The sequence below is a fragment of the Pecten maximus genome, chromosome 2, assembly GCF_902652985.1.
Source record: "Pecten maximus chromosome 2, xPecMax1.1, whole genome shotgun sequence".
Taxonomy (NCBI): domain Eukaryota; kingdom Metazoa; phylum Mollusca; class Bivalvia; order Pectinida; family Pectinidae; genus Pecten; species Pecten maximus.
In genome coordinates this window covers 19,730,210-19,742,956 of record NC_047016.1, presented here as the reverse complement: position 1 = coordinate 19,742,956, position 12,747 = coordinate 19,730,210, and the positions used below count along the sequence as shown (strand labels likewise).

Sequence of the window (12,747 nt, the reverse complement as noted above, 5' to 3'; positions counted from 1 at the left end):
TCTTTATCTTATAACGTAGACTTTTGAAAGAAGCATATATCTGGTGTTTATGAAGTTCTTTTAGGATTCGGGATACTATCAAACAAACTATCTTTGATATGTTTCCAGCATGTTTGTTGATAGTGTTTAGACCTTAATTTACCACAGGGACTTGTCACGATTCGCTATCCAAAGTCCTTGTTACATGCTACATTGAATGCATCCGCTACAGGGATTTACCTGGGACATTTGGTTACCAGTCTTACGTTCAACCGATCGAGCTAAAGAGACGTTCTCCTAGCCAAGTGGTATATTATGGCTAGTATCGGTATGCATAGATCAAATGCATCATGTATGAGGACCATGAATTGTGAATAGGTGTGAAAGCCTTGTCTTAATTAATTAAGGCCTATACAAACTACTTAGATATACATGTATGATCTAATAATGGCGTCATATTAAAAATGTGTTTAAGATACCAAATATTGATACTAGTAAATGTATACTCTATCTGTTTAGAGTTCTGTCCCCTTATCAACTTATCCAGCACTAAGTTGATTTTTAATCTTTATCATATTTTCGTAACTTTGTCTTATAATTCTAAAGAGATCATTCTCTGAAAATACGTCGCCTTTATGTTATTCAAGCAGGGTACGAGACAAACGTTACATGTATTCCGCAATCGAAAACATACTTTACCCTTAAGTAGTTTTAATATAATAACTTCGTTCCAAAATAGGAAAACCAAAGATTTTTTGGAAACAACACTAGAACGTTGTTTGATAGTACCGATGTATGACTAATAAATATCCATGTACTTGTAGGAAGTACCAATGCATGACTAATGCATATTCATGTACTTGTAGGAAGTACCGATGCATGAATTATACATATTCATGTATTTGTAGGAAGTACCGATGCATGACTTAAACATATTCATGTACTTGTAGGAAGTACCGATGCATGACTAATACATATTCATAGACTTGTAGGAAGTACCGATGCATGACTAATGCATATTCATGTACTTGTAGGAAGTCATTGTAATATCAGTCAGTTCACTATACCAGAAGGCATAATTGTCCTTGTCAGACCCTGGAATGGTACAACAGGAGGAACACTTCAGATCCAAGCCAAGGTCAGCACTAACTTAAATATTAACATCACAGGGATGTGATTTATTCTCCATAATGACATTATCAAAATGATGTCACCTTCATTCATCTGTTCAGTCAAGTTATATTTTAAGTGAAGGTAAGACAGTCATTCCTTGTTAAGAATAAATAATAAACGTATAACGATTGTGTACCAACTATGTTCCACCCGTTTAGATTTAGGCTATTAGAGATTAATAGGATAGAGCGAGAGATAAATATTCACCGGCGGAGGAGATTAGTGGCTGTCTTCTCGAGGTTCTGAGGATAAATTCAGTCTCGTATGCAAAAAGCAAGTTCGGCCAACACAGATGCAGTTTGTTCACATTTGCATGACGATAGTCTGTGTAGAGATGTAACCACGTACTGAAGGAATTATTGTCTTCAAAGAATACAATAACTCATCATTTTATCCTCAGTAATACGCATCTTCGACCTTAGTCGAAAAGTCAAATGTTATAAAAGTCGAAAGAATCGGATGACCAAGATCGACAAAAACAAATATTCTATATTTGTTCAAAATCTGCATTATATCTTCTTGTAGTTTCTTGAAAACAGACACAAAGATTGCAATTATCATCAATCGTTTTTAGAACAGTTTTTACCTGTTACATTATTCAGACATACAGAGTGCAAAACACAAAACGACTGCCATTAATACCTCCATCCGAACCATTCCAACTATACTAAACTAGAGCGGTTCTTTAGCGAGATAGTCACCATGGTATCATTTTTTTAATGAAATTGACCTATACAAATAGCATGTTTACTTTAACAGAGCATCTTAATTGCTGGTACACTTAGTGCCCATGCTGCTGGATATAGAGGCGGAGCAAGTCCAGCCGTTGGAGCTACTGGCCAACAAGGGGAATCCTACCCAGGTACGTCACAGCCAAAATTTCTGTACCCGTTTAAGTCTGTGTAAGTTATCGAAGTGTTAGTTACAGAAGATATCTATTGACGTTGTGGTAGAATATAAGTTTTTAGTGATTTGCAGTCACACGATACTAAGATAACTATCTTCTTATATGGGACGGGTTTTGTTTGGGTTTTCATGGCCAAATGCAGGTTTGGGTAAGACAAGCACACAGGACAATAGAGGAGGCGGAGGAGGTGGACGAGGAGGCTCGGGTTCATCAGACCATCGTGGAAGTGCTGGTGGTGGGGGAGGATACGCCAATGCAGCGTGAGTCTTGTGTTGTTTATGTAATCTTATACATATAATGTATTAATAAAACATTGTATATGAGTCGTTTAGTGAGCTTTTAAAATTCAAATCTACTTAACGTGTAACAACAAAACAACAATAAATATTTGTGAACCACTCTTTCTTATCTAACCTTTGTCAAAAAATCCTCAACAAGCAAGCGTTGAATTGAATCTTTTAGTTCCACTGTCATCAGACATTTTCAAGCAATGAATATTGCCCTCTTACTGAGCAGGTTTTATAATCTTGGCATATTGGTAAATGTGACTTTACTAGCCCGACTACCCAATACCTATTTGATCAATTGTAACGCTCTTACAGTTACTTCCCCTTGTTTATATTCTCCAACAAAGATGATCCGTTTATCTATGACACTCGTAAGTAATATACTCTCCCATATTCAAGATGATTAAGTGTAAATAATGCTATATATGCGTAATGCATAGAATACTAACTCACTTGCGTACTTAACTCGTCCACCAAAGCGGAACTTCTACCATCGACAAAACTCTGTTAAAGGCATTTCTCATGCTTAATGCTTCATTGACGTGGTCACCAATGCTATATATTATCACATTTTCTCTTAAACTGCTTGTGAAAGAATGGATTGTGAAAATTTTCCCATACACTACACAAACATGACACGTCTCGTAGACAAACTATTATATAATGGTGCACTCAAAAAGGTTTGTTATCACACTTTTCTCCATTGATTTCTATGAAGAAAATAATGGACATCCAATGCATGAAAACCAAGAACGTTGATCCTATGCCACTAAGATGACTTTTGTTCCTAGGCGCAAAACCAACCAACTGGTACATTTCTCGCTTCTGTAGATGTACATGTATATACTGGATCGTACATTACAGCCAACGAATTGAATGTTCCGTTAGTTTACAAATGCTTTATTTAGTATCTGGTCATAGATGTGATATACACAAATGTCTACCTTTTTGACCATTGCTCGGTCTCTGGATGGCTTCTTTTTTAATATATGCTGTATGAATTTGCATCCTCAATCCACGTAATTAGGTCTACGAGCTCGTATATTCTACACAGACGATAATTTAATATTGTTGTGTACCAGATTTTCATCCAGAACTTCGACTGCTTACTTTTTGTGATCTGATAAGTATTTAGCATATGCCTTTTCTGAAATTCAACATGTCTTTTCATAAGCCACATTCCATTCTTTCTGGTATAGGGGCTCCATAGTTCCTGTATCTGCGTTACAGAGTACCTGAAGAAATCGGTCTTAGTGACCTGATATATATGTATAAGAGGATAGCCTTTTGATCTTTCATTAGTTTTGTACGAATTTAGTCTCCGAACTATGCTGTATTTTAGCGCTAAGCAGACGTCCGATGTGTACAATTTGCTATTTGATGTGTGTATTAGAAATGGAACGTTTAAAGTGAATTGAGTAAAAGTAAGTTATTTCAATTTCAGGACGTATAGTAGGCGCAGTAATAAGAATGGCGTTGGCAGCCCAGGTCAGGTATATGGAGATAGTTCACTCAGTGATCTGTATATGGGTTCAGGAGGTGGTAGTGGAGGCAGTTCAACAAACCTCACCGTCAACCCCGCAGGTAGATATAAAACATGTAAAGAATTATAGAAGACAAACAAATTTTTTAACGTAAACTCTGTAAGTATATATTATGAATGTATGATTAATGTTTAAAATATACGCTGTATTTTGGCGATTGTTAAGAAAGACAAAAGTGGCAAGCATTGGTGAGCCACTTTTGGATTTCTGTCATCAGCCAAAACGGAACCTGCATATGCCGCCGCCTGTTATGGATTGTCTTGCTGCTTACCCGTCGATCAAGCAAAGTCCATGCTGTTACAGTTGCAGGAAGAAAGAAAGCAATCGCAAAGATACTGCAGCCGTACTAGACGGTCATCACGAGGGATGGTCGGATGTCGAATGACAGCATTAACATGTTGCAGTAAAAGACATACTGTCTATGGACTAAACAAAAATGGTCTTGCAACTTCGCGTTCCTTACTCCAATTTGGAGTAAACCAATAGCCCCCTCTCTCTTCTTTCGACAGACGCAGCATTGCGCTAATCTATACAATTTAAAACAAAATGAAATGCTAAAGTTTCTGAGACCGTGTATAAAGCGTTTGGTTCTATTAAATAATCTTTGAATTTCACCCACGACTGATTTCAATAAAATTGTTGGCAACTAATCCATATATTAGTTCAAAACACAGTAGAAATTGAAAGAATATATCTATAACCCACCAATATTTGATGTATAGTAAGGCAACTTGATAACCTTTTTTGTTAAGCATATACATGTATATACTTATATTACAAAAAAAAGGTTCTGGTTACGCATAAGTGCTTTCAATATTTCAGTAATAGAAAGCGCTAATGATTAACCAGAACATTAATGTTAACATTAACGATAGGGTCCAACTCGAGATCAGTAACAAAACACCAAAACAACCTACAATCAGACAAGAATCCGAAAGATCTAGGGGTTCTATAGTCATCCCATATAGCAAGGGTATTTATGAAACCCTGAGACGTATGTTTAAATCTCACAAGCTTCAGTGTTGTTTCAAACCATCTAAGAAATAAAGACAGAATCTTGTGAGACTTAAAGACAGCACACCTCAGAAAGACATAGCCGGCCCGGTACATTACATCCAATGCCAGGGCAAAACCATAGACGACAAACAGTGTCAAAGACATATATATATTGGCTAGACGCAGAGAAGCCTACAGAATCGCTTCCTTGAGTATAGCCGACCAAGCTCAGTCCCATCCTCTGAAGTGGCCCAACATATCCATCCTGAATCCCAAAGTCATTCCGCATGAGGTCTCTGTACTGAGTAGGGACGTGGGATTTGTGAGGCCATTTACATCCGCCTGTACCAACCGAGGTCACGTGCCCGAAAGGTCACCAACAATCTTGGAATCTGTCCTTGCAAACGTTAACGTATCAAAAAATAACAAAAACTTTTTTCAGACTTCTTCAGGCGGACTGAAGAAGCATGAGAGGGCAGAAAGGCCTAGTGGCAAAGTCTTTGTTTTTGTTATATATCATATATGTATATACATGTAGATATCAAATATCAAGTTTATCAACAACCTTTCTTGCAAATATCATAAATATATATAAAGGATAATGGGTAAAAACTTGCAGGTATAAAATATCATATATATATATATATATATATGAGATGTTCACCACAGGGACTCCTACATTAAAACAGTCATCTATGTCATATAGGGAAGATTCACTATAGGGAAGCTTACATTAAAACTGTCATCTATGTCATATAGGAAGGTTCACTATAAGCAAGCTTACATTAAAACAGTCATCTATGTCATATAGAGGAGATATACTACAGGGAATTTTACGTTTAATTGCATCAAAACATTTATCTATGCAATTTTCATTAACCTGGTGATTTCATATTTAGGTGGAAAGGGCGGCAATGGTGGAGGAGCCATCAGTCTGAGAGGGGAACTAGGTGTTAAAATTACTGGGAAAGTCCTAGCAACAGGGGAACGTGGACAAGGTGATCGTACATACAGGTAAAGTATATGTAAGAGAGGACTTCGGTATATAAATAGTTATACAAAAGCAACGAAATCGTTTGTCTAATACAGCGGTTTTCAATAAATATTTTAACATATAATCATAGGATTTTCTTGTTTCCTTTCCGTCTTAAAAAGTAGTGTGTTTCAAAAAAAGAAGATAAAAGGCAATTGTGTACAAGTGTGCAGAATAATTTGACTCGTGTTTGAAAGTTTTGTTCAATATACATCAGTTGGTGTCAGCCTCCGTGTACTTCATCGAAACCACAAATCTGCACGAGCCTCAATGCAACAGCATGCTGGGACGAATCTGGGGCAGGAGGTGGCGGTAGCGGGGGCAGTATATTCATATCTGCCAAGTCTATATTTATCAGTAAGTATATTCTGTGTAAAGGGGGAAATGCGAAATAATTGCCAATTTAATTGCACACAAATGTACCAGACGTACCATGCTTGTGTATATCGATTAATTTTTATATTCGTTACCTGACTTATACTTTATCTATAGCTAAATTCATGTTCATGAGGTGCCATTCACTTTTGTGCCTGTCGTTCTTATAATCCTAATACCATTTCGTACCAGAAAATAATTCTGATCTCCCTGGTTGGCCAGTTTTATACCATTATTTACGTTTGAGTTTTCATTCGAATATAACATTGAAAGTTTTAGTTTCACTGCAGTGAAAATGCCACGTTCTGCTTATTTGACATTTCACTTCATTATTGTAATATATTTTTTCATGAAAGGGTGCAATGACGGTGCTAAATCTAGTTGAAAGAACCTGTATATCTTAAGACGGTGACCAACATAGTGAATACCTTCTGCTTGTTACATTATTTTATCTGTTCAGATCAACAGGGACGGTGGAGACTGGATGTGTCAGGCGGTACCGGCGGATATGCTCCTCTATATAACAACGCAGGGTCAGGAGGTAGTGGGCGTGTCCGGTTAGAGTATATCACATACACGGGAAATGACTTATATGTCAGAACTACATCAACAATCTACACGACTGCAACGCTTCAAAATGAGTTCACGGTAAGCATCCTACATCACAAAACCATCCTACAGAACATAACATGGTCTACTTCGGTCGTCAACTATTTATTATAATTTGGCGAATCGTCTAATGAGATTGCATATGTGTACTTCCAAATGGTGACGCATGCTCAAACGAAGTTTAGTTGTTATAGGCGGATCAAGTGGATGAGCAAAGTAGACTAGACATGCGCATTGTAGTTCCTTGTTTCTCTTCACATTACATGTAACCAAAGTGAGTATAGCCAGTATAGTAGACATGTAGGCCCATATGTTGACAACATCATAAAATAGAACAAAGTACGTCTGCACAATACCAGATTTAAAGCTGTGACTACTGTTATGAAATTACCAAAAGGAAAGTGTATAAACTTATATAACTAAACTTACTTAAATATTACTGAGAATAATGAGTAATGCGCTATTTGCGGTCACTCGGTCATCCTTTACCTTTATTCACTCGTTTGAATATGTCGTCAAAGAGATATCTTGATTATTATTACAGGATCACAGTCTGGCTGGCCAGAAATCTATCAACATGGCGTCCACACAGTACGGTAACGAGGTGTTCCGTGGATGTTTTGTGGACAACACTACCTACAGGATGTTATCAGTACGAATCAATGTTACCCACCACGATAGTCAAACTATGGACCAGGCGAAGTGCTTGTCTTTATGCAGGTATTTACAAACTAAACAATGACACAATGTTAAAATCACTCTCTGTAGGACAAATTAGAAACAAGAGGACGCTTTTAGATTTTAAGTAACATATGGCAATATGTGCATAACCGCAACACTAAAAATCCAACATTCATTTTCATTACAAAACCTTATGAAATCGAGCATTAAAACGTTTTCGAATGTTATGGTATTTAACTGTTGTCGTCTCGCATCCCCTGTGTCTCGAGTGACCAAATCATACACATACTATATACTATTATAGCGTGTTACATTCGTAGTTATAGAGATATGGTTAAGTTTTTATTATAAAGTATTGAAGTATTTGTTAATGAGTATTTTATCTCGAAAACGTCGTATTTATGTATATCAACATCGTAATAATCAAAACGTATCTTGAACGATATTTTGTGTTGCCTTGGTGACGAGAGTACCTGATTGATTGTTGTTCCATTACTGTGCAAACATGTACGATAAGTAGAACAATGTTACAAAGTGAAGCACTTACGTCCTACCGTCGCGGCCGATTTTGCAATCTGACGGCGTTAGTTTTAGATTGGTAAAAGTAGATACAGTATACGGATTGGTTGTCAATTATGTTGCTCAATTGTACTGATGAAGGGAAGGGAACCTCATGTAAATGGTTCATGAACTGCCTGGCAGTTCATTTCATTTGTACGAGGTTTACTTCTCTTCATCAGTCCATGGAAGCAAGAAAATTGACAAGCAATCCTTAAAGAGCTGAGTCAATTCTCTCAAATTAGAGACTTGCTGTGTTTGCTGTATATATAAAAAAAAACTCGCAAGTTAAATTTTATAATCTTCTTTGTCTCCATTTAATCACCTTCAAATCAGCTTAGTTACATCAACAATTCATGTGTTAAGTATGTAATACACACCACAAAATAGAACGTGAACCAATTCTGCGCGCGCAGAGTAACATCCCCGGATGATTAACGGGAAACACATAGGTGTGTTTACAAAATGCTAAGAGGTTTCTTTTGATTTTGGCCAACATACTCCCGTCGATTGTAGATGTTGTTGTGATTTTACCAATCCTATTCTTTGCCTTTGCGCAGCAACTATTATGTCTGATAGAGATTTGACTTTTGTTGCGTGGCTTTGGTTACCAACATTCCATTCTTCAAAACAAACCAGTTTGAGCATGCGTGCGTGACAAATTTTCCGTGGCTCATTTACCAATAAAAAGTAGAGCACCGCATTATAGATTCATGAGAAATGACGGTATTTATTCTCACATTATATCATCATTAGGGTAGCTATTCTATCATTTAACATATTTTGTAATTTTGTCATAATTCTTTTGTGACGAAAGCATAGATACTTTAAATCCACCAGTATAGCGTGCATCGCCGATATCTTATAATAACGTACAAAAATATGCATGTTTAAGAACTGTACCTCTTTTAAACTGCGTATACGCTAGCTTGTCCGTAGTTGGCAACAAACATTTACCGCAATACCGTATACACAGTCTCGGCTATTGGTTGCTAGCCTACCTCGTGGAGAAGTTAGATTTAGTCAAGATATTGACAGAATACTCAATTGGCATTAGCTTTTAGTACAGAGATCATCCGGTAACAAGCGAAAATGCTAAAATTGCGTTAATCAGTCCTTTCACAATGAGACGACGTCATTAATTATATGTTACCGATTCCGTTTATTAATCCGCTGAGGCTTCTCCCACTGCTTATACGCAGTCAAATTTTACTAAGCTGATGTTTCGTTGTCCTGAATATACTATGTGTTTCATCCTTCATATATCTATAATTTTTCAGACAGAAAGGCTATAGATACTCCGGTACCGAGTACTTCAATGAATGCTACTGTGACAACCACTTGAAAATGCAGCTGAAGCGACCAGACAGGTTTTACTTTATTATAATAATATACTAATGCTTAAAGTCCGAGACATGTATCAGAGCATTGTGTAGAAAAATAATAATTATATGATGTATTATCGCTAGACAGAAAGCTGTATAATTTAGTGATTACTTGAAAAAGACAGCCATATAACTTAGCAATGTGATGGCTCTGTATACAGATATATATATATGTGCGTTGCTGTATTATTTATCTTTATGGTCAAACTAAATACTAACAAAGTACAAATAGACATTGAAAATGGCAACCATAAGTGACATTTGATGATAATTATAGAAAAAGTTTAAACAATTTCATAGCAAAGCATCAATTCAAACTAAAGTTTTTTTTTATACAAATAAGCTACATTACATTTAGTCCTAGTGGCGGTGTGGAAATCCGCCAAAAGAGTGTGTCTGTATAACAGATATACAAAAATTTCCCCACAAAGAAGACAGCTGGCTGTATCATTTATATGCATGTCATCATTATTATCGCTAGACTAGACTAATATTGTGGATGTATAAACAACAATATATAAACAACTGTATATAAATACGTTAATAGACAGACATCCGTGAAATAAATTAATGTAAAATAGACAGCGATATAATTGCATTAACCTGATGTTGGATTTTCAACGAATACGAAAAAAATATTAATTTCATTAGTACTTGAAAATTTAATTATTCTTTAGTGTCTCAGTTCAAACATTTATATAAGAAAATAATACAATATATAATATTGAATGATATATTAATTTAACAAGCGAGTGTAACACCGCATGTACTGGAGACGCCACACAGATGTGTGGTGGTACCTACCGTATCTTGGTGTTTGGGCCACCTCCTAGCAGTCCAGCTATCGGTCATTCTGGCGCGGTGTCCAAGTGTGAGCCGTGGTGTGTTACAGCCGATCAGTATTCAAACAATGTAAGTTTCTTACATTGGTAAGACACTTCTGTTTCCTTACATTCATTGATACATATCTTATGTTAATAACAAACTATACGAAAACTATAATTTGTTCATGCTAAACGATTTTACAGATATTTTCACGAATAACATAATTCTACCGTTACATATGTATCTTATATACACTGAGAACAACACGCATCATCTCTTTGTTCAAATATTTCCAACAAGAGTCATACATATTCACGTTTTAATGATAAAACGTTGAGATTCTGGATAATTTATTGTAGCCTCTCTTTGTTTTAGCCTAAATGGGGCCAATGTTCCCTGACAACTGAATTTGTCACCTCCTGGCAGATACACTGTGACTGCCCTGCAGGATTCTCTGGGGTCGGATGTACGGAGGTATACAATAAATAGCAGTCACCTTACCTCTTTATGAATACCAAACTAGGAGTACATATAGTAAATACAATCGTTAAATATTGGAAGGACAGAGAAGAAACTTATTTTGTAATTTCCTTAAACGTTCCGTTCAATAACGTTTTACCGTAAAATAAATAGAAAGGTTTTGTAACCCTTGAGTTTAAAATACAGTATAAAGCCTAAGAAGTCCAAACATGGAGGTTAGCAATTATGAAATCACATTAAAATGTAGAAAAGTAAAACATATATTACTGAACTACTTCAGAGTGTATCCATACAACCTTAATTAACAAGTGAATTCGACTGATAGAGATCGACTACCCGCAATGCTTTCTTCCCATTTCTATACAGACATGCTCAGAGTGGACCTGGGGAAGCGCCTGCAGGAGAAATTGTAGCTGTGATCAGAACAATACCATCTCCTGTCTGTCTCAGACTGGTCAGTGTCAATGTATACCAGGATTCTACGGCGACCAGTGTCAGTCTCCCTGTCCGGACGGACACTTCGGACCCAAATGTTTGAGTAGGTTCACTTTATCTCACTGCGCATCCTCACCCAGGAAAGTTGCTCGACATTCTGAAAGAAAGATTCTTATGTTTAAGCTTGAATTCGACAAAAGGTCAAATAATGTCCTGAGGTCAATAATAACGGTACTCTACAAGCTGCTAGATAATTACATTATTGATTTAATACGTATAATAATATCAATTAAAAAATAAAATAAACAATCAACTGGAAAACAGAGGTTATGACCTCTTACGAGGGAGGGGCTTTACATAACAAAAGTTGCTTTGAGTACCGCAAACTAATGAAATTAAAATCTTTGTCCTAAAATTATTTAGCAATGCTGGCTTGAAAAAAAAACATTTACCAATATAGATACGCATTTTGATTACGAAAACTTTGGGCGGGGTAAGAAGCACCACCTTTGCCTTGATGGTGTTATATCTCCGAGTCTTGGAAATAGTATTGCGAAAACAGCACCAGGATTGACATAAGATTTCGAACTTTCCCCGTGACGGTCATAAACCCTTCTCGCTATTACCATATGTGCAAGGTCTGATCACAAAGACACTAGCAAATATGTACCACATTCTTATGTTTTTTTAGACTGAGTTAATCCATTGTTACAGTCTCCATCCCCACCGTATAAACGTTAGTTGTACCAATTAAAGGAATGGTAGTGCTTGACCTCCTGGATATTTTCAGAGTGTGATTATTTATTTCCAACATTTTTCTGTATCTGCATAAGTATGACTAGATAATTATAACAGAGTATGACTATATATTTTACAGATCTATGTAACTGCACAGGTGCATCTGATTGTGACAAAGCTACAGGGAAGTGTTTGTGAGTAAAGCATATCTTAATTCATATTTCAAAACTATATATATGCCCCTGGACACCAAAAACTATAACTATACCCATTTTCAATATTTGACCCTTTACAATAATGGATCTTTCTGGATATCCATATAATGCATGTACTTATGGACAGCTTGACCAAGTGTAAATACGCTGTGATATATTGGTTCAAGTTACGCAGTAGCCTATGTTTGTAGATGCCAGCCCGGTTGGTATGGTCACAGCTGTAAGTTTCCCTGTCCACAAGGAGTATGGGGCCGGAACTGTTCCTCACAATGCGAATGCAATCATGGATCGTGTGACCCCGTGGATGGGACGTGTGAATGCAAACCTGGATACAAGCTACGTAAGTATAACATCAAATTTAAAATATCACAATGAAAGTAACAAATGCTGACATGACATATTTATCTATCCCAATACAATAGATACCAAACTGTTCTCCATGAAATACATATATACCACAATAAGATATCTAACCTCCTCCAAAGGAAGTTATTAGCATTTTAATTCAAAACTCATCCACGTATGGT

General features: G+C 36.5%; 1 protein-coding gene across 2 annotated transcripts in view; it reads left to right on the top strand.

The window, feature by feature from the left end:
* The window catches only part of LOC117321161, a 56,832-nt gene that overhangs the window by 28,451 nt on the left and 15,634 nt on the right, over nucleotides 1-12,747 (top strand). For both annotated transcript variants that reach the window (XR_004531230.1, XM_033875630.1), the window contains exons 19-32: nucleotides 1,014-1,117; nucleotides 1,912-2,014; nucleotides 2,202-2,319; nucleotides 3,791-3,930; nucleotides 5,786-5,900; nucleotides 6,137-6,276; nucleotides 6,755-6,942; nucleotides 7,448-7,623; nucleotides 9,423-9,512; nucleotides 10,277-10,439; nucleotides 10,728-10,826; nucleotides 11,199-11,370; nucleotides 12,145-12,199; nucleotides 12,412-12,560. Coding sequence is in view for 1 of the 2 variants with exons in the window: in XM_033875630.1 (XP_033731521.1) it covers nucleotides 1,014-1,117; nucleotides 1,912-2,014; nucleotides 2,202-2,319; nucleotides 3,791-3,930; nucleotides 5,786-5,900; nucleotides 6,137-6,276; nucleotides 6,755-6,942; nucleotides 7,448-7,623; nucleotides 9,423-9,512; nucleotides 10,277-10,439; nucleotides 10,728-10,826; nucleotides 11,199-11,370; nucleotides 12,145-12,199; nucleotides 12,412-12,560 (1,812 nt within the window). In the remaining variant the exon portion in view is untranslated. The remainder of the gene's footprint in view (nucleotides 1-1,013; nucleotides 1,118-1,911; nucleotides 2,015-2,201; nucleotides 2,320-3,790; nucleotides 3,931-5,785; nucleotides 5,901-6,136; nucleotides 6,277-6,754; nucleotides 6,943-7,447; nucleotides 7,624-9,422; nucleotides 9,513-10,276; nucleotides 10,440-10,727; nucleotides 10,827-11,198; nucleotides 11,371-12,144; nucleotides 12,200-12,411; nucleotides 12,561-12,747) is intronic.